General features: G+C 46.5%; 4 protein-coding genes across 4 annotated transcripts in view; all 4 read right to left on the reverse strand.

Moving 5' to 3' along the window:
- LOC107307464 (rho GTPase-activating protein 32-like) overlaps window positions 1-26,244 on the reverse strand; it is a 173,932-nt gene that overhangs the window by 60,345 nt on the left and 87,343 nt on the right. The window lies entirely within an intron of this gene.
- Window positions 3,857-6,079, reverse strand: LOC146753382 (rho GTPase-activating protein 32-like). The gene is made up of 3 exons (XM_085530480.1): window positions 5,694-6,079; window positions 4,996-5,197; window positions 3,857-4,302 (listed from the first exon to the last, which is right to left on the reverse strand). The coding sequence occupies exons 1-3, from the start codon at window positions 5,956-5,958 to the stop codon at window positions 4,050-4,052; spliced, it is 720 nt and encodes a 239-aa protein (XP_085386606.1). The 5' UTR covers window positions 5,959-6,079; the 3' UTR covers window positions 3,857-4,049.
- LOC146753383 (rho GTPase-activating protein 32-like) lies at window positions 8,492-19,812 on the reverse strand. The gene is made up of 16 exons (XM_085530451.1): window positions 19,722-19,812; window positions 15,397-19,312; window positions 14,846-14,952; window positions 13,865-13,936; window positions 13,396-13,518; window positions 13,111-13,188; window positions 12,845-12,926; window positions 12,425-12,568; window positions 12,249-12,351; window positions 11,956-12,088; window positions 11,374-11,453; window positions 10,907-11,014; window positions 10,502-10,641; window positions 9,826-10,024; window positions 9,319-9,464; window positions 8,492-9,001 (listed from the first exon to the last, which is right to left on the reverse strand). The coding sequence occupies exons 3-16, from the start codon at window positions 14,942-14,944 to the stop codon at window positions 8,565-8,567; spliced, it is 1,944 nt and encodes a 647-aa protein (XP_085386577.1). The 5' UTR covers window positions 14,945-14,952; window positions 15,397-19,312; window positions 19,722-19,812; the 3' UTR covers window positions 8,492-8,564.
- On the reverse strand, window positions 20,369-22,203 carry LOC146753384 (obscurin-like protein 1). The gene is made up of 3 exons (XM_085529235.1): window positions 21,878-22,203; window positions 21,493-21,597; window positions 20,369-20,778 (listed from the first exon to the last, which is right to left on the reverse strand). The coding sequence occupies exons 1-3, from the start codon at window positions 22,029-22,031 to the stop codon at window positions 20,369-20,371; spliced, it is 669 nt and encodes a 222-aa protein (XP_085385361.1). The 5' UTR covers window positions 22,032-22,203.

Raw genomic sequence — 26,244 nt, forward strand, 5'->3', positions numbered from 1 at the left:
ATTTTATTTCTTTATTTATTGCTTACATCCCACTGAATGCAGCAAGAATATTCAGAAATATAAGTGTGAGGTGCCACTTCTCTCTTGCTGGTGCAAAAGCAGATCAAACCTCTGCACATCAGGAGCAAAAAGAGACAGATTGTGCAGAGCACTCCATAGCTGGGACTGCAGGAGGGCTCAGCCTGCTGTGCATAGCAAAGTTTCTCTTGTGTGCCTTGTCTCACTGCAGCTTTAAGGAATTCCCGAGGGGAGCTGCAGGCATGTAGTTGTCCAGAGATTAATGACTTGAACAAGGCTTGTGAAGGGCTTGGAGAATATGCCCCACAAGGAGCAACGGAAGGAACTAGATAAATGTTGGGAGCAATATTCAAATTGAATTTCTAAGCGCCAATATAATATTACAAAGTCCTTTTCGCTCTCCCTGCTAATGCTTGGGGACTCAGCCATACCAGGTCTATATGCACAGGTGGTATAAACATGCAGTTAGCATAACTAAATGGTAGCTGATATGCGTCTGAGATCAGTGCTTCCAGCTCAGAGCTTGCTGTGGCAGATGGACTTACTGACTTTCTGTCTTTGTTATCTCATGGATTTCACTGTACAATGGAATTTTATCTCTCACTATCTTGTTTATAAATAGGTGATAATTCTTCCACAGCTTCCAAGTGAGCTGTTAAAATAAATGGAGAGATTTCTTGTGACATATTTGGATTATCTTCTAATCTACAGGTCATATGCCTTCCCATTCTTGATTGGATAGAACAGCCAGCTCCTTTCGACTCCATATGAATATTCCCCCAAAACACACTTCTTGTGAGAGGTGGTAGAGGTGGGTGAAGCTCAGAAATAAAGGGAGGAACAGATTCTCCTTCAGGAACAGCAATAGTAGAGGCTACACGGTGCCTGGGTTAGTTCACTCAAGAAACTAAGAACTATTCCCTCCATGTTGTTCTTATGTGTTTGCTCTTATAAATGAAGCTTATCGTTCGTGCTTGCTTGTGGATTTGACCAGCTGAACTCTTAGACAGCTGAGAGAATTTCTATCAAATCACTATTTAAAATCTCCAGTCATTCAAGGAACTTCAGGCTTAAGGTCTGGGATTTTAAAATACCTACATATAAATATATATGTTATATATGTTATAGTTATTTGACTACCTTCTGTATTTAGTTTACATAGCACCTGGTCAGGGAAAGTATAAAGTCCTCCCAGCTCCCAGTCTTAGCCACAAGTTACCTAGAAAAGACAAAGCTTTCATCCTCTGCCTTGAGGATTAGATATAAAGGATCCTGACACCTTGGGAGGTATATTCTTTTTATGTCAGTGTTTTTTCCTTGTATGTTTGTTTGTTTTGCGTGTGTATGTTTTTATTATTATTGTTCTGTTTTTCTTTGCTTACTCCATAATAAGCAAAGATTATATACAAGGTATAAAACGTCCCATCTGCTCTAAAGCTTAATGCCCTTCTTAAATGGTTTAATATGTTCTGAATTGGTCAACAGGGAGAAGTGTTTGGAGGCTGAATGAATGTCTTGCATGTTGCTGTGTGTGCCCTTTATTGCTGTACACTGTAGTCTGTGTAAGGACTTGTTCTCCAAACCATCTGAATGTTTGTTTACCATGATGCAGCAGCTGTCTCCTTCGTAAAGAAGGAAGCACGAAAAAGACCACATTAAATTCATTCATTTTTAGCAGAAAGGAAACAAAGAAAAGAATTTTTAACCTGCTGTTAGCCATGTTTGGAAATAAACAATCACTGTTTAGAAATACCTGGAAAGTAAGTACACCATTCTGGAAAGTCAAATAAATGCGGTGCAAAGCAAACTGTCTCTGGCTTTGCCAAATCAGGCCTTCATTAGCCAAAGGATCCCTCCCTTTTTCTCGTAGTGATAAAGAAATTCCTTTTATGGTTCTACTATTTTCATTAGTTATTTTGGGAAGATTATCTCCAGTCCAGCAACTCAAAGGTTTTGGGATGTACCTCTGGTCCCAGTTCACCTTGCTGAACCTGTCAACAAAACTAACATCACCTGTCACAGAATGATAGAATCATGAGAGCTGGAAAAGACCACTTAGATCATCCAGCCCAATCATCAGTCCATCACCACCATGTCCACTAAGCCTCCTCTCCTCCTTCTTCACTGACCTTGGTGACTGCAGGGCTGTTTGTCTCACATCATTCTTGCTCATAGCTCTCACATATGCTATGCAGTGGTTTTAACCTTCCTTAACAAAGTTATCACAGAAGTGCCAGCAGCATCACTCCTTGACTCAGCTTTGGCCAGCACTTGAACTGGTTCTGTCTGACATGGGGCAACTACTGGCCTCTTCCTACAGAGAACAACACTGCAGCCTCTTTGCTGCCACAGTCCAGACATTAGACACACATGTGTAACCCCTTCCTTTCACTCCCAAAGTGCACGCACACACCGGTACCACAAAGTCCTTGTGCAGCTCCAACACTCTGCACACCCCTGTGCACACACATATATGTGCATGCTCGTCCTTGCACACATACCCACTGACCTACACACACCTGAGCAACCCCACTGGTTTGGGCAAAGGACATCTGAACATCAAGACAGTAGTTTCGGTCTCTGAGTTTACACTTAGAGAAGTCTAATCTGGGACAACACAAGTCAGTGAATATTGGGCCAAATCCTTCTGTACTTAATTTTCTTCATCATCATTGTGAAGACGAATAAAACAACAGCACGTTTCTCATTGTTTTTAATGTTCTTTTATTTCTACTGTACAATAAAATTTACATATAAATATGTTCAATATAAATTTATTTTTCCCATGAAACATCTAGACATTTTATAGTTTGAATAAGAACTGTGTCTGTTCTGTGTTTCTTTCCCATTTACAAAACTCAGTGCTTTTAGGTTTATGCAAAATTGTTGAGGATGAGATCACATTGATCTGCTTGGTTCATGCAATCTAACTTGGATACATAGGACATAGGAACGTGGTCATCCAAGAAATTCTCAGGAATCAATGAAGTAAGATTTAGGGTGATTGGGCCCTGGAACAGCCTCCCCAGATTAAGTAGTCACAGCACTGAGCTTGCCAGATTTCAAGAAGTATTTTGGACAGTGCTCTCAGACACAGGGTCTGATTTTTGGGTAGTCCTGTGTGGATCCAGGAGTTGTACTTGATGATCTTTTTGGGTTCCTTCCAAACTGGGATATTCTATGGTTTTATGATGCTAAATGTGTGTTTAGTCAATACTGCAAACCATCTCTCATGCTCTAATAACAGAGCATAAGATGATTCTGTCTGTATTAGGTGGGATGAACTCAGGATATATTCTGAAGTAGGAGCAGTGTTTGGTCATATGTTATTTCACTCAGAAAATCTGGTAAGACCATACCATAATTCAGGGCAGACAGCAGGCCAAATCTTCACTGAGCTGAGAAGGCAGCAGGATCTCTGGCAGGTACAAGTGGAGTGAAGACACAGTATTCATGTGCATCCTTTGTTGTTGAGGAGAGAGTGGCTCAGCGCTCATGCTGCTGCCAGGTGCCTGGGACTGGAGGCCTGACTCCAAGTCCCCCTCCAAGAGGCTCGGCTGCTCCTCAGTGACAGTGACTTCGTCCTGCTTGGAGGTGCCGCTGTTGGGGCACTCGGGTTGTGCTTGGTCTGGGCTGCACTGCAAAGGCACCAGGCCACAGTCCGGGCTGGTGACTGTGTTTTCTGGCAGGCTCAGATCAGCCCCTTCAGCAGAGCTGGGAGAAATGAGTGCCTGAACCACAATGACCTCCTTCTCTCTGTCGCTGCTGTCACACAGTATGCTCTCATTTGAATTGCAGTGACTTGTGCTTCCCATGAGCTCTCCGTTGATGGAAGCACTCTCTGAGCCATCAGCACTTGACCTGGCACTTCGGGGTTCACAAGGGCTCGATTCACCTAGGAAGGAGTGGATACACAGGGGTCAGCATCCAACTTTCTCTGTCCATGGAGGCAAAGGCTTGGTGCTGCCTGTCAAGTAGGCTTCAAACAGCTTGAGAGGCTCCTTTGGGAAAACAGGGGTCTGCTGAAGATGTCAGGCATGGGCTTGAATGCCAGAAGGAGGTACAAGCCCACTGAAAGCATCAATTCTAACTGTGTTGCTGACAAACAGTGTTTTGAAAGCTGGATTTGCGCCCTTATCTGCCAGGACCACGCGTTCCGCTTCGGAAGGCTCCCTGGCACTGCTCTGCAGTTGGTGTTTGGCCATAGGGGATGGTTTGCGCAGGCAGAAGCAAGAACACCAACTGCCAGCTGGTGATTCCTTCCTCTTTCTGGGAGAACTCAGTCTGGAGAGAAAACAGAGCATGCTGTCAGTCGTGGTGCAGGGTGAGGGAAGAGCTGCACCGAGCCCTTGATGACAGTTGCCTGTTTCCGGCACTGTCTGCTTTCTGCTGAAACACAGCTTAGAAACGTGCTCTGTTTCAAACAGCAGAGGACGCTTCCATTCCTACAGCTCAGCCCTCCAGTCCTGCTGGCTACATTCCTCTCAACCATGACAAGCAAGATGCGGAGCATGTGAGGAAAGGCTCCACATCCAGACACGAAAGGAGTGGCAGGTGTAACTGCTTTCTGAGGAACTGTGCAGTCATAAGAAAGGCTCTAAAGCATCCCTGAATCTTACACTAACACCACCTCGGCCTCAGCTCACTGCTATCTCTAATTTCTAGTGCCAGCAAGTCCAACCAACAGCTCTCCTTTGAGAAGAACTGGAACTGGTTTCAGGCACATGGCCCTGAAATCTGGAAAACCCCAACGTTTCCAGGTACAGCCAGCACAGGCCAGGATAGACGCCAGCATGGCTTTCTGCATCTTGTGACTGCCTGCCCAACCAGGAAGGAAAGGCACCTTGTGTGGCTCCACTGAGCCCATTCGGCAACTGTGCGTTAGTTGAATCCTCAAAGATAAAATGGGCAAAAAGTAAACCAATAATGCTCATCTGACCAGTTATGACAGGGGTTGGAAAGGGAAGTCCTCTTTACCTTTCAGATGGAAAATCAATGATTGTGTGGAATCTCCCTGGAAATTCTGTGGGGTCTTCCTCCACTTCAATCTCACTGCTTTGTGTCACTGCAGGAGAGCTGCTCTGGCCTCTTCTCAGAGCTTGGGCCCCCTGCAGGGTGAGTAGCTTTTGGGCAGGAGGAGACTCCCACACAGACTTGGTCCCAGGTTCAGAACTGTGCCCTGCAAGGGAAAACCACAGGTAATAGGGAGGATCAGAAAGCAGCAGCACAGCCATCCCCGTTCTGCATTTCTCTGAGACTTGCATATCCGAGCCACTGGAAGAAGAGGAGCTCAAAGTAACCAGGTGCTCAAAGGTATGCTCGTTGCAAAGGACACAGTCATAATTAAGAGCAGCTCACTGTATTGAAACAGGCATTAAAAACAATCAAACAAACAAACAAACAAAAAAAACCCTAGAAAACAGGTCCAGGAACTCAGAAAGCTTTGCTGCTACACTTCAATCATACTTCACCCCCATTCAAAACATCATAAAGGCAGGGATGGTTTTCTCCATGTAAAGTCTGGCCTCGCACATTCTCAGGACCCAGCAACAGGGTGCCATGTTCTCATCTAAGCCCAGAACCCTCCTGTCCCGTTGAGAGTCAAAGCGTATTTGAAAGATCATGGAGAAGTCCTGGATTGGATCAAGATCAAGCTAATGGAGGAAGATGCTCACCTGCTCCCTCTCCCATGGCTGACGTGGATTTGGAGCCAAAGAGGCCGTCTGTGTGGCTAATGATGAATTCCACCACAGCTGTCTGTGTCTGGACTTCCAAGGCAGCAGCTCCTCCACTGGCGCAGGCTGACTGGCTCTGCTGGGATCTGAAGAAAAGGCAGATTTTACAAGTCATTCTTCCAAGACTGTTTCCCCAGGTCTGAATTTTTGCAGCCCAAAGCAGTCCAACTGGGCTCTGGAGACTTCCGCAGTGGGCAATCAGCATCGCCACCTACGAAATTCTCCTGGATGATCAGGGACACAGCAGTCCCAGCTAAACAAGAGAAGATTTCATCAGAAGATTTCATCACTAAAATCTAAATATGATTGCTTTGCAAGTTCCAAACTATGGCTAACAGCTAATGGAAGTCCACAAGCCAGCAGCACCAACTTTTATATTATGTTCTTAACACTGTAATTGTGGATTTGACATTCATATCAAGAGCAGAAGGGAAATTACTCTTAGAGCTCAAGTCATCTTTCACAGCCTGTGTCAACAAGAGCAGCACCTCATAGCCTTGGGTACATAGTACCAAATAGCAATAACTATCTAAAAATATCTATCAATTCAATCAACCCATGAGTTCTACTTTGTGTTACTTCTGCCCCCTTCAGTTCTCTCCTGCAATACACTGGAATGGAGTGGAGTACTGTAACTTTCTCTCCCAACAGAAAAATAAAAACACATTCATTATTATTTATGGAAGACTGACTGCAGTTCAGGCTCACTGGTTTGAGGTCTCTGGGCATAACCCTGACTGTGAACAGAAGCAATTGCTGAAACAGTCTGTCAAAAAAAGACTGGAGCTTCCTCTTCCGAAAGGCGGTCCTTAGAAACAATGCAATCAAACAGCTCCCCTGTAAGATAAGGTTATCTGAAAATGCATTTAGAGAGTATCAGAGAAAGATAAGTAACAATGACAGCACAGAAAGCAGAAACTATTTCTTACCTCTAAGACTATAAATATTTCTTTGATGTCTCTCTTACGTGATCCAATGGGCAAACACGTTGATGACTTCAGTTCTTCATGGCATCAATTTCTGTTTTAGCATGAGGCAAGTCATCCTTAAGAGACCATAAAAGCAAGCGATGAAATCGCTAACTACTGTGACATACCAGGTACCACATCTGACTGCTGTGGAACAGAACAAGCACATATGGGACAGTACACAATTCAACATCAACTCAGCAATGACTGACATCACTCCCATAGAAATTCTGAAACAGAGCTGTGAAAAATGAAAAGTAAAACATTCAGCATTTTCATTGGCATTTTGGTAAAGTTGCTGTAATAAAGTAACAATAATGTAATGTAATAATGTAATAACTTCCTCCATTTTACAGCCAGAGAATACTGCCCTCTGAACAATGAGGAACAAGATTTGAGGTGCTCTGTTAAACTGTTTCCAGCTCTACAGCATCTTTCAAAAGGCAATGGGACCAGTAGGCTGCATTCCTATGTACCATCCTGTAGAGAGCGTTTTTTACAGCTAGCTGAGAAGGGTCGTAAACACGGTGCAGTTAATCAAGCAGCCATGCCACCTGCAAGGACAGTGAGATCAACAGGATGCCCTGGGATGTTGAGAAACTAACCATGGTTTTGTGAACTCGGCAAGGGAGTAACTTTCAGGATGATAACAACAAGCTGCAAAGATACTTGGGGATGGTATGTAATTGGGAACGAATGATGAGCTCCACTTTTGCAATATGTATGAGCTAATTATCCGTATTATAAAGGTACACGCAGCCAAGGAATAAACGAGAATAGCTGATCATATGTCAATTACAGGTGTGGTCGTCTGCTTTTCTCCCGCCGTTCTGCAACACCATCCCACCTGCCCCCGTGTTCTTGAGAACTCCACAACTCCAACAGAAGATATTATCATATTTAAATGCCTTTTGGCTTACCCCTAAAGTAACTTTCTCCATGATTTTTAGTGCAAACTTTTCACCAGTAAGAAGATGCCGCCCAAGTTTTACCTTTGCAAAAACCACCTACAATTCAAAACACAGATGCTTAAAGTTGAGCGTGAATTCTTCTCTAATATAATATTACAGGTAAAGCAGAGTACCTAGCATACACTGTGTGTAATGCTTTAATTAGAGGAAGAGGTAATCAGCACCATCAATTTCCAACTGGTTTCAAAAATCCAATTTCAAGTTTATCCAAATGAAACCTGACTTAGAGAACTGACAAGAGCTGTCAGTCTATTCTCAGATTAATTCTAGAGTGGTGAGACAGACTGTTAGGCGTGCTGTTTCTGTACAAAGATGACACTTACCCGTTCCAACTGTTTCATGGAATTCCTAGTACTTGACAATTCCCTCGTAGTCACTGACAGACATCCTGAAATGTGCAAGAACTGAAGATCCTCCAAGCACGTGCAATGAGGAAGTGCCAGCAGTGTTCACATCCTACTTAGGACATATTCTTAGAGGCAGAAGGGACACTCGTGGCAGATCCAGCAATGCTCATCTTCTCACCAACGTGCATCCCCCTCTCACCCAGCAACAACAAAACACAGTGCATGAAGCTGGCTTCACTTAGGTTAACAATATGGAACATCCCTCAGGGCTTTGTGCCACAGAGCATTAGCAGGGCTGGACTACAGCTTTAGGAAGCAGTGGAAGCCTTTCCCTGTATGGTTACAGTGTCCCTGCACGCACCCCACAGCCAGAGCGTTGCAAGCTGAGCTGCATTGATGTTTCTTACACTCATCCCAAACTCTGCAAATGAAAACTCAGAGTGCAGTCATGGCACGATTGAGCATGAGCATGCCTTTATTCAATAGGAGAAAGGAGGGGGTGTGAGGTGTGGTGGAAGATGGGACTCATGCCCTGTTGTCACATGAGAGTGTCTCAGAAGTCGTGCTGTTGCCCGGAGCCTGGGATTCTTGGACTGATTCTACCTCCCCCTCCAAGATGTTTGGCTTCTCCTCTGTGATGCCGACCTGAGCCTGCATGGTTGTGCTGCTGTCGGGGCACTCGGGCTGTGCTTGGGCTGGACTTTCCTGTAAAGGCTCTGGGTCACAGTCCAGGCTGGTGCCTGAGGTGTCTTGCAGGCTCAGGTCAGCAGGTTCATCAGAGATGGGATGAATGATAGCTTGCACTTGGATTACATTCTTTTCTTCGTCGTTGCTGTTGATTGAAAGGCTGTCACTTGAACTGCAGCATCCTGTGCTTCCTAACAGTTCTATATTGATGGAAGCACAGGATGCTGCATCATCATATGTGCTGCATCCTTGGGTTCCACAAGGGCTGGAGTCACCTAAGAAGGAGCAGATGCACAGCAGTTAGTGTTGAATGTTCAGAAGATGAATCATGAAAGAGGTTCTTGACATTTGGCTATGTAGTGGTGGTGGGCAGAAACAAATAGGCTTCTAGCAACAGGGTCATGTCTTGAAAGTGATCCTCGTGCAGGTCCAGCTCTTGTGTTGACAAGAGACTCATTTGGGAAAGACAGGGGTCAACGAAAGATGTCAGGCACGGGCTTGAATGCCAGTAAAAGTTACAAGCCCACTGAAAGCAAGAATTCTACCCGTGTTGATGTCAAGCAAATCCAGAAAGTTGGGTTTGCACCCTTACCTGCCAGGACCAAGACTTCTACTTCAGAGGGCTCCCTAGCACTGCTCTGCAGTTGGTGTTCGGCCACACTGGATCTTCTGTGCAGGCAAAAGCACGAACACCAACTGCCAGCTGCTGACTCTGCCCTCTTACTGGGAGAACTTGGTCTGGAGAGAGAAAACAGAGCATGCTGTCAGTCGTGGTGCAGGGTGAGGGAAGAGCTGCACCGAGCCCTTGCCAATAGTTGCCCATTCCCGGCACTGCCAGCTTTCTGCTGAAACACAGCTTAGAAACACGCTCTGTTTCAAACAGCAGAGGACGCTTCCATTCCTACAGCTCAGCCCTCAAGTCCTGCTGGCTACATTCCTCTCGACCATGTCAATCAAGATACAGAGCATGTGAGTAAAGGCTACACATCTGGACAGGACGGGAGCTGACAGGCTCATATATATATAATGGACAAATATTAAACCAATAAAACCCACCCAACCAATGAAGATAAGGGCTGGAAAGGGAAGTCCTCTTTACCTTTTAGATGGAAAATCAATGACAGTGTGGAAGGCCCCTGGTACAGCTGCGGGGCCCTCCTCCACTTCTATCTCGCTGCTCCGAGTCGCAGTGGGAGAGCTGCTCTGGCCTTTCCTCTGAGCCTGTGCCTCCTGCAGCGTGAGCAGCTTTGCAGCAGGAGGCACCCACACAGACTTCAGACCGGCCAGAGAACTGTGCCCTGCAAGGGAAAACCACAGGTAAGACAGAGGATCAGAAAGCAACAGCACAGCCATCCCAGTTCTGCATTTCTCGCAGACTTGCTTATCCGAGACACTCAAAGAAGAGGACCTCAAAATAACCATGTGCTTAGAGGTATGCTCGTGGCAAAGGACACAGTCATAATTAAGAGCATCTCTCGGTATCGAAACAGGCAAAAAAAAACACTAAAAAACTAGGTGGCTGGGATTTCAGAAAGCTTTGCTGCCACAATTCAGTCAAGCTTCACCTGCTTGCAAAACATCTTAACAGCAGTGATCGTTCTCTACATGTAAGGTTTGGGTTTGGACACACTAAGGATCCAGCAACAGAGGGCCATATTCTAATTTAATACCAGAAGCCTGCTGTCTCCTTGACAGCAAAAGCATTTTCAAAGGTTTTGGAGAAGGCCTGGATTGGATCAAGGTGTCAGATCAAGCTAATGGAGGAAGACGCTCACCCTCTCCCACGGCTGGTGTGCATTCGGAGCAGAAGAGGACGTCTGTGTGATTGATTATGAATTCGACCACAGCCGATTGGGTCTGCAGCTCCTTGCAGGCATCCTGTCCACTGGCGCAGGCGGATGGGCTCTGCTGGGATCTGAAGAAAAGGCAGATCTTACAAGTCATTTCCCCAAGATCATTTCCCAAGTCTGAATTTCTATAGCCAAAAACTGTCAAGTTGGGCTCTGGAGACTTCCACAGTTGGCAAACAGCGATGCCACTGACAAAATTCTATTGGATGATCAGAGACACAGCAGTCCCAGCTAAACAAGTGAATAGAAACTGTCATCTAGAAATTGTGTCCCTGGGGTTGGGGGAGAGCAGAACTAAGCATCGTGTTGAAAGAGAAAAGAGAAGTTTACCTTAAGAGGTTTGGAGCCCACACAATCGCCAAGTTCTTAGCGTCCATGTTGGTCACGGAGCAGTTCCCGGCGAGAGTTGCGAGGTGCCTCATTAAATACTGCAGAGTGCTGGAAAACAAAAGAGGTGGATATACAGCACAAATAAGCAAGCCATGCTGCAGTGCACAAAACAACATCACTTCATGCTAGTTGATGTCATTGCTACCACCCTGAATATGAAGCAGATAAAACGTTCCCCGTGCCACCACGCTGCAGCACCAAGCCCTGCAAAGCACAGCTGCAGCCATCAGCTGCACCAACCGTGCTCCCGTGCAAGGAACTGACCCAATCAATTGACCCAATGCAGCCTTCAGCCGCTGCAGCGTGCACAGGCATGATGTTGCAGGTGTGAGACAACACCTGGAATCGCATCATCGCCCTCTGAAAGGCAGCAGGGCTGAGCTCAGCAGAACGAGTGCAGCACTGACCTGTAGTGAGGAGCGGGCAGCTGCTGGATGGCATCCTTCATTCTGTGCACCCGCTCCTCCTCTGAGGCACCGGCAGCGTCCTGGAAAAAGGCAGGAAGGGATTCAGACACCAGTCAGGCTGGAGAGCTGCCACAGGTTTGGGAACCATGGGGACAGTGCGCTGGTGGTCAGCACCGAGGCAGACTCGATGCCTTCCAAGAGGAATCAGGGGAACACAGCAGCACGCAGCCTGTGCCATCAAGGACAAGCAGTGCAAGCACTGGGGGACTTTACTGCCTGATTGCGTATTGCAGCTCCTTGCAGCAGGCATTTGTGTCCAAGTCCACTTTGCTGTTAACCCCATTCTACCAATAGGTGGGGAACAGCAAAGGAAAGGGAATTCTCGCAAACATGGTGAATAACTTAAATAAGCACCTCCTGGCACCACCACAAGTGCCATCCGTTAGAGGCAGGATGTGGCAAAGACATGCCTCATGGGGCTAACAGAAAGAAGACCTCAGAGCTGGGGCACTGCTGCAACCACTAGCAAGGACGCCCAGGGAAGAGGTAAGTGTCTTTATCAAGACATTGCCCTGAGCTTACCAAGAACTTGTCATACAGCTCCTCGGTCAGCAGCGGGTTCGGGAGCTCCCTGAAATACATCTTACACAGGGAGCTCATGCTGTGAATGTCCTGGACGCTGAGCTCGGGAACTTGCTCCGAATCGAATTCATGGCTGCAGAGAAGGACACAGAAATGGGCAGAGGGCTTTGAGAAAGACGAAAAAAAGTCCACAGCCACACAGAATACAGTCAAGAAAAGGAAGGGGTTCCTCTGAATGCCCACAGCATGCCACGTGCCCCTACTGACAGCTGTGTCAGTCGCAGCACTCTTACCGTAGTCGCTGGATCTTAGACATGACGCCAGAGAGGCGGTATATCCCCCGCACCACGCCATGATGCTCAATGAACTGAGCACAGCTCTGGACGACCTGGGGGACTACAGAACAAGAGCCAGCGGTTAGCTCAACTTGCCCAATGGAGCAAGATCTCAGTAATGGGCTGTTCCTTACCATCACGGCCAGAGCACAGAAGGTGCTCCCCCAGGTCACACCCAAACACCCCTTCCTTCTTCTGCTCTGGCTCCGTCGCTCTCCTGGGGCGGGCCCCCACCAGGGAGCGAAGGAAGGGGATGAGCTTGCCCCGTCTCCTTGGCACTGCACAACAAAACAAAGAAACCAGTTCATTTCAATTTCAGGCTTGGATCGGTTGGACGAGGCCAAACATAATGCATTCGACAAAGCATGTAACATTGGGAAGAGCATTCCCAACAAGGACGTGCAAGAACATATTTTCCCTATCCCTGGAGGTGCCCAAGGAGCTTAATGCAGTACTCTTGCTAAGCTTGCTGAACTTGGGTATTAACAAATCCCCTGAAACCCACATTTTGATCCCATTTTACTAACCCACATTATCAAATGTAACATACGTACCTGGCTCTGGCAATGAGTTGATTAGGGAATCGGGAACTTTTCCACTGATGAGTTCAACGCACTCACCAGGGAAAAGCCCAACCTGTAATAAGAACAAAAAGACAGGTGGGCATTAGCCCAAGCGCAGAGCCAAAGGGAAAGTCCACTGACACCAACACAGGGCAACTGTTTGCAACCAGAAGTCATCCTGTGCAGGCAGAGCAGCTTCAACCTGAGATTCCCGACTCTACTCAAGTTGTGCTCTCTAGTCAGAAACGTGTGCCTACCTCAAAGCCACGCTTGCCTCTCCACCAGGGGCTCAGCTCCTTTGGTGGCATTGCAATAATGCTCACCATGTCTCCAACCTGCAAGAGATTGAAACATCAATCCCAGCTTCAGCACAGCTGGCAGTAAATCACAGCTCAAATAACTGCCTAATTCTGTGCTGCAGAATATCCTCAAGCCTGACAGCAAGGGAGATATTCTGAAGGAGTCTGAGAGTATTCCTGAGGCGTTCACAGCCTACACTACTCTCCCGTGTATGACAAAAAGGAACGCCTGGAACTGCTTACCTCCAGGGAGAGCTCATCTGGCCCCTGGGCGACGTGGCTCCTAATAACATGGGCCGCCGCAATCGCTGGAATGTTTAAAGATGACACCACACGCTCCAGCTGCGGCTTCCGCATTTTATCAGCCTGCAAAACAGAGCACAGGCCGTGGACAAGAGCTGAGGACAAACCAGGAGGATTTCAAGGTGAGGAGCACATCTGCAGAGAAAGCTGCAGCAAATGCGCTCCGTCCTTATCAGGAGCACTTCAGAAGGAGCTGCATGTCTCATCACAGTTATTTCTCTTCCTGGTGTGCATTGCCAGGCCATGCAAAGATGCATCTCTCTCTACCCAGACTAATCAGCAATGGCACTGGCGCAGACAGCTGGCCAGGCCCTTTTTGGCCCATTCTTTCCTGCAGGAGAGTACATCTGCAGCTCCCTCTGCTGGCTCAACACAGGGAACAAAGACCAGCCAGAGCTTCATACTGTACCTCCGTCGCCGCCACCTCGGGCTCACGGCTGATCCCACTGCACGCGACACCCATCACAGCAAGTGTGAAGAGCTGGAACAGAGCAGAAACACACTTCTGTTTTCTCTATTCACACAGCACAGTATGGACAGACTTCTTCAGAACTACCCTCGCATACCCTGTGGAAAAACCATGCGGGGGGACAAAATATGGCACGTACCTGGCAGTGAGATCACCTCAAGCTATCTTCACACACGACGGTGTGAAGAAAAAGGCACTAAAGTCACTAACTAAAGGTTCTAACTAACTAATGGCACTAACTAACTAACGAACAGCACTAACTAACTAACGAACGGCACTAACTAACTAACAAACGGCACTAACTAACTAAAGGCACTAACTAACTAAAGGCACTAACTAACTAAAGGCACTAACTAACTAACGGCACTAACTAACTAACGGCACTAACTAACTAACAGCACTAACTAACTAACGGAACTAACTAACGGCACTAAAGGCACAAGAACCACAACGCAACCAACCACTCCGACCACTACCTCACCCACAAAGGAACACAGAACGCACCGCTCCTCCCCTCATTCCAGCCGCTTATGACATCACCAACGGCCAACAGCCTGGTCCACCATGACCCCCCACAAGGCGGGGAGCCAAGACCACGTGGTCACATCTGATTCCAACACGGCACCACAACATTCCAGGACTCAGTGTGGGCTTGGAATTCTATCCTGGTGTGGCAGCGCAATGGGAGGTGTTAGGGCACAGCTGAAGAGCTGACAGACAACGGACGTTTCCAAAGGAGGGTGCCAGATTAACTCTCAGCATTCTCTTGCGGGGCTCTTAGGAATGCTTCAAACCCATTTTCATTGCCTAGCTCATTTCTAGAAAGTCCAGTTGAGAAATGCTCACTTTGTCTGGGGAACGCCTCTATGCATCATGAATTAAAAATAAAATAAAATGGGCACGCGACCCTATGAAACTTACCTCTCTGCTCCTGCTGTCAGCCAGACACCTCAGATGAGCATGACGTGTCCCTGCTCCTGAATGAAGATCCACCCAAGTCTGTGTTCCTCTCTGCTCCATCACAGGGTCTAAAAGAAACACAGACAGAGATGATTGCAAGATCATTTGAGCAGACAAATAAGAAGGGTACACATGAATTCTCTTCAGCAAGAAATAGTACTTGAGAATCCACAGACAGTTTTTTGAGAGGTAGTATGAATGATGAACAGAAAGAAAATAGATTCATTAAAATAACCTAGTTAATTATCTCCCCGTCAAAAAACAAGCTTTCTGGGCACTGTTAACAGCAGCTCCTAGAACACCTTGCACCACAAACTGCGGCACATACATTTTCTTCCCACAGGTTTGTCACCTCTCTTATTACTGTCAGATTCACTCAGGTTAAAATACATGGATCAGAACAGCCATTCAGTTCTGATGTGGCAGGTTCCCACCACCAGGATGTCCCCCAGTCCCATTCCCTGCCTTTCCCAGCACAGGTGGGGAAATCAACAGCAACTGACATCACCTACCCAGACTTCTGCAGGGCCTTCCATTAGGTCTCACATCGTAGCAAGAAGAAGGAGAGCTCTCATGGTACAAAGCTCGGGGCTGCAGAAATCAAGGCTGCCTCTAAGATGGTGCTTCAAACAACACATGGAACTGGACATGAGACATGAAAGACAGGGCTGCATGTGCGCAATATCAGCGCTTCCTGCAGAGCACATCGCACAGCTGTAGGCACACTGCAGAAGACTCACACAGCACCTGAGAGGTAACAGCTCAGGAAGGAAAAACCTTACCCCGGGAACACAGCCACAAGCTACTCTCTTCTTCGTGGCCTTCCTTCACACTCAGCATTTCCCTCAAGAGTGCTGCTCAAGGTGATGCTGTCTCCAGCTGTTGGCCACTTGCACTGCTGGATGCTGCACCCACAGCTCATTCTGCTTGGGGCAAAGCCTGCTGGCTTCACTGCAGACCACAGGCACAGGCCACAGCCTGATCCACCTGCTTTGTCTGAAAGGCTTCTAAGGCTGCTCTCATGGGATCCCTTCTGCTGCTCCTTCTCTCTGGGCAGGAAGCTCTACTCTCTCAGCAACAGCCAAGAGCTGGAAGGCTGGAAACGCCTCCAATCCCCACGGATGATTCTGTCTACAAACACAACAGCTGCCTGCTCTTCAGCAGGGGGATGCTCACCCAGCAAAGCGCTCACCCACCAGATACCTTTTCCATACTCTCAGAGCTGTCACAACAGTGCAACCCTCTGCACTGCATTTCCAATCAAGGTAAACATAGATCTAAACTACTCCTTCTGTGTTCATACATAGATCCAGTTTGGGCTGGAGATCGAGAGCTCAATACAACAGATATAATGTGAGGTGCAACTGGAAGACGTTTCTCCAAGCCAACAAAAGCCAATTCACCAACCATCAGCCAGGTCTTGCTAATTCGGATGATCGGAGCATGAGGGAGGTGGTCGGACATCGGACCACAAGTGTCCATTTCCACTGCAGCTCCATCTAGAGAAGAGCATCAATCAGCAGGTGAGAATGAATTCATTCACAGGCTGCACAATGAGTCTGTTCTTGACACAAAAAAAACCACACTGATCCCCCACCAAAAAAGGGAACGGCAGGAGCTAATACGGACCAAAGAGGCCCCAGCTTCCTCAGCCTCTCCTCATAGGGATGATTCTCCAAGTTTTCCATGAGCCTTGTTGCCCTTCTCTGCACCTGCTCCAGTAACTCCATGTCTTTCCTGTGCTCAGCTCCCCAAAACTGAACACAGTACTCGAGGTGAGGCCTCACCAATGCCGAGTACAGGGGCAGGATGACTTCCCTAGTCCTGCTCACCACACCATTCCTGATACAAGACAGGATGCCATTGGCCCTCTTGGCCACCTGGGCACACTGCTGGCTCATATTCAGACGACTGTCCATCAGCACACCAAGGTTCCTTTCCATCAGGCAGCTTTCCAGCCACACCTCCCCAAGCCTGTAGGGTTGCCTGGGGTTGTTGTGACCAAAATGCAGGACCCGACTCTTGGCCCTATTGAAACTCATGTCGATAACATGAGTTAACCAGACAGACCCTGGGATGCAGACTGCTCTCCAAAGCCCAGCTGGACACCAGCACAGAAGCACAGAATCACAGAATGACCCCGTTGGAAGGGACCTCAAGGATCATGTAGCTCTACCCCCCTGCCTAGCAGTGTCACCAATCATACACATTTACTAGATCAGGTTGCCCATGGCCCGTCCAACCTGGTCTTTAACACCTCCAAGGACGGGGCATCCACAAACTTTCTGGGCAGCCTGTTCCAGGGCCTAACAACTCTCCTAGCAAAGAACGTCCCCCTAACATCCAACCTAAATCTTACCTCTTTTAACTTAAAACTATTTCCCCTAGTCCTGCTATTGTCAGCCCTTTCGAAGAGTTTACTCCCCTCCTGGGAGTAAGTTCCCTTCAGGTACTGAAAGGCTGCAATGAGGTCACCCCGCAACCTTCTCTTCTCCAGGCTGAACAAACCCAACTCCCTCAGCCTGTCCTCATAGGGGAGGTGCTCCAGCCCCCTGATCATCTTCGTGGCCCTACTCTGGACCCTATCCAAAATCTCCATGTCTTTTTTGTACTGAGGGCTCCACACCTGGACACAGTACAACAGATGGGGCCTCACAAGAGCCGAGTAGAGAGGGACAATCACCTCCCTATCCCTGCTGACCACCCCTCTCCTGATGGAGCCCAGGATCCCATTTGCTTTCCGGGCTGCCAGAGCACACTGCTGGCTCATGTTGAGTCTCTCGTCCATCAGGACCCCCAGGTCCTTCTCAGCCGAGCTTCTCTCAAGGACCACTCCTCCCAGCCTGTACAGGTGCCTGGGGTTCCCGCGGCCCAAGTGCAAAACCTTGCACTTTGCTGTGTTGAACCTCATTAGGTTCACCAGAGCCAGCTTTCCGTCCTGTCGAGGTCCCCCTAAATGGCATCCCTTCCTTCCACCATATCGACTGCACCACTCAGCTTGGTGTTGTCAGCAAACTTCCTGACGGTGCACAAGAAGTTGATCAGATCCAACCCCAAGCAAGCACCAAGCCTCCCCAGGAAACTCTTTGCCATCAGCTCCATCATCGCCTTTCCTTTCCTCCACACCTCAATCCCAAAGAAGTTTCCACATCTGCCAGCAAGTGTTACATCCCACCTTCTCATCTCACAGTGCTTCAACAGCAACAAATTTGCTTCCGGGGCCCTCCTTCAACTCACTGTGCTAACACTCATGATTCAAATTACACAGAAATCCTAGCAGAAGTTCTCAGGGAGAACTGCACCTAACATTCGCCCTTCTACAACCAAACAGGCCCAACACGTGGTCATGAAAATGCTTTCATCAAAAAGAAGCAGAGATGGCACAGCAGGACAGACGTACTCGGTGTGCACGTCTGAAGACATTCGAGAACCTAGTCGTTCTTGCTGCAGGACCCCTGACTTCTGTTAAAAGCTGAACGGTCCCCAGAGCACCTGTTTCCATCAGCTGCCACCATCCAAAGCAGCCAGCCTTCTTGCGGTCACCTGGCCCAAACATCCCTTTTGCTCTAAACTTTATTCCTGCAAGAGATGGGAGCTCGGCACGCACACCATCCTTCCAACACCCCATCCCAGCAGCAAGGGATCACAGCGCTGGCACAGCTGAAACTAAAAGGGTGTACGAGTTTCCTGTTAGCACTCAGTGTGAACAAATCTACCACTGAGCAACACTGTGAGCCCCCACTCACCTCAGCACAGATCAACCTGTAACCCCAGCCTTCCCCATCCATGTGCACACGCATACCCATGTGCCACCCTCCCTGCTTTGCACACCCCCATGCACGCACTGCATCATGTGCCCTCATTTCCATTCACAGACGTGTGCAAACCATCCCTGGGAACACCTACGTGCCTACACCTACCAGAAAACATCCCTTTGTGTGCACCTGTGTGCAACCCAACTCCTCAGCACACCCTTGTGCAAGCAACATTTGTGCCACTGCGTCCACCCACTATCCATGTGCTCACACACACTCATGCATCCACATCCCTTGGTGGAGACTCCTTGTCAGCAGGGGGATGCCCACCCAGCAAAGCACTCACCCAGCAGATGCCATTTCCTTACTCCCACAACTGCCACAACTGTGTGCAGCCCTTGGCACTGCATTTCCAGTCGAAGCTCAAACAACTAAATAATTCCTTCTGAGTTAATACTTAGATCCCCAGTTCGGGCTGGAGCTCAACAGGTCAACACATCAGAAATAAAACAACGTGCAACTTGAAGACGTGTATCAAAGCCCAGAAAATCCAACTCTCTGACCTTGGCACAACTCACCAACCAAGAGCCAGGCCTTGACAACTTGGCTGATGCAGTTCCACTTCCTTCAGTTTTCAGATCTGAAAGTTCCTTGATAAAGTAATCAGGTTTTTCTGGAAGGAAAAAGGGGGGATGAGGGTGTAGGACAAAGGGATTTGTTACCCCAACAAGTTCCAAGCATACAGAGGTGTCCCGAATCTCCTTTGCCCTCACTTCTAGAACATCACATAGAGATTGAAAGAGTCTAAGAAGACCACAGAGTCCACCCATTTACATAGGCTTGACAATTCCAGAAGATATCTGGAAAGTTCAATACCATTATACATGTACTGGTAGGATCTCACTGGGAGCCTTGGATGATGACGCTCTCAGATGCACATGTTCTAGATAGGAATTTGTTGTACAGCTAGATGATGTGAAGGCCATCCCTTGAGCTTATACTTAGAGGATATTTGCTCCCACAGTTCCCTCAACAGATCATTCCTGATTTACTGGTAATGGAACCTTGAACCGTTTCACAACCTTTGGAGAAGGCCTGAAGTCACAGGACAGGATGACAGAATGATGTTCCAAAGCTGTCTTGTCCTCCAACTTCCTGGTGATTTGTATATGGTAATCTGAAAAGCAGGGGTGGAAGAGAAGAAAGGATGAGGACAATTGGAAGAAGAGGAAAGTCTCTTGCGTCTATTCCATTTCAATTAATTTCATGTTCTCAATGGTTCTTTGAACGACTCTAAAGATAAAACAAACGATTGTCTATAGGGAATGCCATTGACTACATTTCTATAAAGTAATACTGTATATTATCTACCAAATGCAAGGTCCAGCTCTTGTTCTGTGCTTATTAAATTGCTCCCAGTTGATACTTTTATTCAAGTAAGAGTGAGTTGAAAATATATCAAGTACTTTAGGATGTGAATGGAGACTCTTACGCTGGGAACAACAGCAGATAAAAAGCCTGGAAGTTTCTTTCAGATGAAATCAATGACAAACTGCATCAAATTTAGGTGCTACCAAACTTCAACTTGTCTAGTTCAGAAATACAATTAATTTCACCTGATTTGACTTCTTTGCTATAGCCAAGGACAAAACCTCAGCTCTGTAGATCTGAATAGTAAGCACATCACAACTATTCAAACACATCTTTTACTGAGATGCAGCTGTCTCATTTAGTGTCCAACGACTTTGAACGGCAAATGGAGCAGACCCTCCAGACACACACACAATATTTCAAAGACCCCAGTGAAGGAAGACTGTACGTTAATTAATTCTTCATCTTCATGATGTAAACCAAGCCAGGATATGTTACCTCTGACGAGCAGATTGGCTGTGGATTTGGATTTGCCAATTGAGAACTGAATGGTGCCTGTCATATCAGTGGTGGTTTTCGGTATGGTCAGCCGGTGGATGGAGCCTTCTTGCTGCATAATCAAGTTTCTGCCAGCCTGTAAGACTTCCCCACGTAGATACCACTTGGGAGGTATCACAGAAGGAATGGATATCTCGCATTCAAATTTGGCTTCTTCAGGCTCAGACACATCCTCATCACACAGCTCCTTTACTAGATTAATGGATTGCTCTTTAAGAAGGATGGAACAAGAGAAAGCAGAGATTTAGTAGGAATATAAAAAACCCTTACATTATCACCCTACTTACTCACGTCAGCATTACTGCACACGAACACTACACCTATCAGCTCAAAATGCCTTAAAACGTAATTAAAATAGAATAGAAAGGAATGTTGTTAAGAAGGCAGACAATAAGACTGACAACCTGAAGAGAGCCCAGATCTTCTGATTCTTACTCCAACATCCAAATCAAACCATGACCTTCCCATCCCGATATCAAACTCCTCACATTACGAAATGGAATAGAGGTTCAATGAAACACAGACATAATTACTTTGGTTAAATACAGCAACTTAGCTCTGAACAACAAGTTTTCTCCTAGTAAAGGTCTCTGTATCGCACTTCACATCATATATATACCTAACATTGTATATATTTAAAAAAAAACAAACCCTGTGCTCTTTTATCCCTCAATGTTCAAACACAAATCTGAAGTCTAAAGGTAGAAAATCAACCTCCTAAGAAAATAATCTGTTTTACATAGCAAAAGTAAATCCCAAAAGAGAAGCTGGATATTTTTTGGGCAGAAAGGTAGGTAGGTAGGAGTTTTAATTTCTGTGAAAGGTCCTGGTGGTGTTTAACCTCCTTGACATTCAAGCAAAGGATGTTAGCTGGTTTATAACGTAAGATAATTTAAGCAAAATCGTCATCAGAAGCAGAATTACCTTTAACTGTAAGATGGGCACGAGATTCTGCCTTTTCTGCTACAGATTTGACTTCTGCTGCATCCTTGACTTGGACACGTGTGTAAGTCAGCGAGTAGGTCTTTCCTGAAGCAGAGAACCACAGAGTCACTAAGGCTGGAAAAGACCACTAAGGTCATCTAGTGCAACCGCCAACTCATCGCTACCAAACTGTGCTCTTGAGAGCAAACCCACAACTACACTTGGCTTCCTTGAGCAAAGAGCTCTGAGGCACATGGCCAGGCTGAGCATCATCCATCTGGTTTCACAGCATCACTGCCTGTTCTCTCATGGCAATGAAACCACCCATTCCCCCACATCCACATCCCCACCAAAGCTGCTTAGTGCTCCCAAAGCGAATGCTCACCAGTTGTTTCCAACTTGAAGGTCATCTTCTGGCCAGCAGCCTCGCAGATGTATTCTCCAGCATCTTTCTTCTCCAGCTGCTCCACAACCAGACGCCGTGTTTTGCCCACAGATTCCATTCTGAACTTTCTGGAGGAGGCAAGCAGTCTTCCCATCCTTGGATCATTTTACTTCGGTTGGATCCTGTGCTACTTCACAGCTGAGGGAGGCACTTGCTGCCTGGGCAGCACTCAGCTCTTTCTGCACCTTCTCCTGGTTTATAAACACAGGTTTTGGCTCTGAGGGAAGAAAAGAAAAAGTATTGACTGAGGGACTGAAATGAGACCATCTTGCAGGTTTGTATGTACAGCTTGGAACAGGTTTAGGTTACCACTTGTGCCCAAACTAATAGCCTTCACTAGAGAATATCAGCTCTTCTGTTGAAACTAAGTGTCAAATCTAGGCAAGAAAGAACCTAGGAACTGAAGGAACCAAGAGGGTCCTTGAACACCAGTCCCATGGTTGCAAGTCACTATGCAAACATATTGAACCCAAAAGAACATCTGACCTGCAGGCAACCAAAACCTGAGTTCCTTTTACTTCAGACCCACTGTGAAACATCAAAACACATAAACATGTGATAGTCAAACCACTGGCTGCCTTTTCATGACCCAGAACAGTACTCCTGGCTTCCTGAACAGACTCCTCATGGCCTCTACCATTGCCACAACTGTGACTGTCAAAGACACAAAGGAAATATGCTCACCAATGCAGTCCTTTGTTCTCTGTGTGTGATTTGCAGATATCTATTTTACTTTGAGCTCTGGGAATAGTCAGCTCTACCAGGTCTCTTACTGTGAGTAGCAGACTCACCTATCCAGATGCAGCCTCCAACATAAAGGCATAGGAAAAAGGCAGTGTACTACTAGGAGAAGTTCCTGCTTCTCCTACCATGAAAGCCTGCACGTACAACATGCACTCCAGCCTCACTGCACATACTTATCTTAGTCAAATGTTTCGGTGAACAAGAATTACAGTTTGGGATCTCAGGCACAGGAGAGATTTGAATAATATCTTGAATATTGCTTCCATTGTACATATATCAGTAATTACTATTCTACAGACAGACTGAAACAGGTCTTTGTGCCATACTAAAACCAAATACTTTCTACAAACCCAGGCAATCAAGTCTAGGGAAAAAACCTCAGCACAGACTACTGCAACTGGATCACTGTATAATAGAAACTAGATTTTACTTTACTGTTCTCTGCTGTATTTCAGACAACACCTGTCTTACCTGTGACATGAATCTTGAAGGTGAGTTTCTGGCCAGCAGCCTCGCAGCTGTACTCCCCTGCATCTTTCTTCTCCACCTGGCTCACCACCAGCCGACGCTATTTGCCCTCTGACTCCACCTTGAACTTCTTGCTCCAGGTGATCAGTTTCCCCTCCTTGTACCACTTCACCTCCATCTTCTCCTGGGCCACCTCGCAGCTCAGCGTGGCATTTTCTGTTGGTGCAGCCTTCATCTCCTTTTGTATCTTGTCCTTCTCTGTAAACACGTCTTCTTTCTCTGCAGGGACATCACAAGAGTCACACAGTTTTGCTGTAGTCTGCTGCAGAGCTTACTCCAGTTGCCCGTTTTCACTATACTTGCACTTCACAGGGAGCATCGTGATGCCTCACTAAGACAGGAAAATACTTTCCCCTCTATTTTGCCTTGGGAAATGATAGACATATCATTTCATGTCATATCATATCATATCATATCACATCATATCATATCATATCATATCATATCATATCATATCATATCATATCATATCATATCACATCATATCACAAAGCTAAACATTTTGCAGTCTGATAGCAGATTTGGACATGAGATTTAGAACACCTGCATGCACTGCTGAACCTCCTATCTTATCTTTTTTTCTTCTGATGTCTCTCTACATTTCCAGTAAATCAGAAGGGAACGGCCTTCTAGAACAGGTTGCCCAAGGAGACTGTGGATGCTCCATCCCTGCAGGCATTCAAGGCCAGGCTGGATGTGGTTCTGGGCAGCCTGGGCTGCTGGTTGGCAACCCTGCACATAGAAAGAAGGGGGTTGGAACTGGATGAGCACTGTGGGCCTTTGCAACCCAGGCCATTTATGAGTCTGATTATTGGCATTTTCCACCTAATTGTGTCACTCAAATTTTGTAACCAGATCTCTTCAAACACCTCCCCTTTTCTCACTCCTTGCATGCCTGGTGTGCTCTTGCACTGTAACCCTGCAGACACCAGCTGACTACAAGAGCTGCACAAATTACCCTCCTTGCCTATGGTTTGTTGCAGTAATTCATTCCTGGATGGAAAAGCACATGTAGAAAAGTGTTGCTATGAGACTAGATGACAGAGAAAGTCCTAGAGCCAAAATGTTTTGCACCAGAGAGGCTGTCAGTTGATCCTCCAAATGCAAGACACACCAAATGAAGCGTTCCTTTATCTCTGGGATTCCAAGCATTTTCTCACCTCTGACTTTCACTTGGAATGTTGCTTTGTCATCTTTTGTTTCACAGCTCTAGCTCCCTTGGTCTTTCAGGGTCACATTTTTGACCATGAGCTTGCGGTGCGTCCCCTGGGAGATGATGGTTGTCTTCTGGTCCTGCTTCACCTCTGTTTGATCTTTCTTCCATACAACAGCTCCGCTTGCAGCTGACACCTCACACACCAGCTCCAGGTCTTCAGAAGGACTGACTGATATTTCTGGAGTCATTTTGGGCTTGTTGACAACATTAATGGCTTCATCTGAAGAAAAAAAGAGAAAGTGGTTTACATCCTGACTCAGGCTTATTCAGCACAGCATGAAGATACAGTTAGAACTGATTGTAATGTCTCTGCTCATTACATTTGGGTGATCGAGTTTCACCTCCGGAGATACTCACATACAAACGTGTGCTTGATTCTCCTGTGTAAGGAAAGAGTAAGTTCTATGCAGACAGTTCTTATTTCTTTTAATCAATTCTGTATTCTGCACGTGTTCTTCTGTAGCTAAAATGAAGGCAGCTAAGTAACGTGTTTTCAGTGCATGAACAAACCTATTCAACACCTTGTCTCTAAGCTAACAAGCAGCGTTTGATGAGCACATCAGTATTTCATGCCCTTCATTCCATCCAGACAGAACCTGCCTGAGGAGCAAGCTGATGGCTGTCAGCTACAGGCAGACCTAGCTTAGTATTGCATTTCTTACAGCAACAACTGTTGCTTTCAGTCACTGGATATACCAAGGCCAATTGCTATGCCAGGCACATTTATGGCATCAGTGAACAAATAATGCATTAAAAATTGTAATAGACAGGAGCCATCTATTCTTTTAAAACTAGGTGACCAAAGAAGAACAGCCCCTCTAGAGTCAAGCTGTTAAGAACTAATAGCATCAATCAATATCACATAGATAGATTACTTCCCTGCCCTAAGACCATCTTGTGACCATTTGGTGCTCCTAATTAAGCCCTCTTGATGGCATTTTTGTCTGAGCCACGTGACATTTTGTGATAGGAGTTACTGCTAGTGTTCCCTTCACCCTACACCAAAGTAGGAGGTATCCATTCTCAGGGAATCATGCAGGCTTCCTCTGTATTTGATGCTCAGAGACAGCCCCAGAACTTTTTAAATCTTAGCTTAGCTCTCATCCAATAATGTTCATCAAACAGTGCAACTTGTCCTTTGGGGATGCCTTTGTTCTGCATCCACCAGTTCCAACGGAGTCTTCTTGGCTTGTTTTAGATCAGTTTTTCAACAGATAAAGAAAGGGGCTTTGAATTACAAAGTGAAATTGCAGAATGCATGATTCTCCACCAAACAGAACGGGAGGTGGGATGCAGGGTGAATACCTGAGCCAACACCACCTGCAAGCAACCCTTCAATATCTTAGGAATGTCTAGCCATCCCAAATCCAGTGTTGTGCTTGACCTATCATCTCTGCTGAGTTTTTAGCCTGCTGATGGTGAGCATCTTGGTGGAGATGGGTGAGGAGTTGGACTAGAGGGTATTAATCAACCTTAAGGAGCCTGTAATCAGAGGAATGTGAATGTGCTGTTAAAGGTCACAAGCACTGCACTGCAGCATGAGCATACACAGCAAAAGGCTTTCAGTAGAGCTTCAGTTCATAAATGAGGACTGGGTTATGGAAAAGAGGTTCAAGATAGAAACCAGAAACCAGATCTTAACGCCAGGTTCTGTGAATGCAGCCAGTTGAATTTCACAGATATTGACTTTCAATGACAATTTCTTGTGTTATTTTATCCTCCAGCTCCACCCTGAACAGGAACATGTCAGTGACAAGCATTACTCCTCCAGGCTTGACCTGACAGTGCTTTACTTGCACTATGAGCTAATGGCTGTGCT

This window comes from Coturnix japonica, chromosome Z, assembly GCF_054131305.1.
Source record: "Coturnix japonica strain WE chromosome Z, WE-NBRP24, whole genome shotgun sequence".
NCBI classification, from domain to species: Eukaryota; Metazoa; Chordata; class Aves; order Galliformes; family Phasianidae; genus Coturnix; species Coturnix japonica.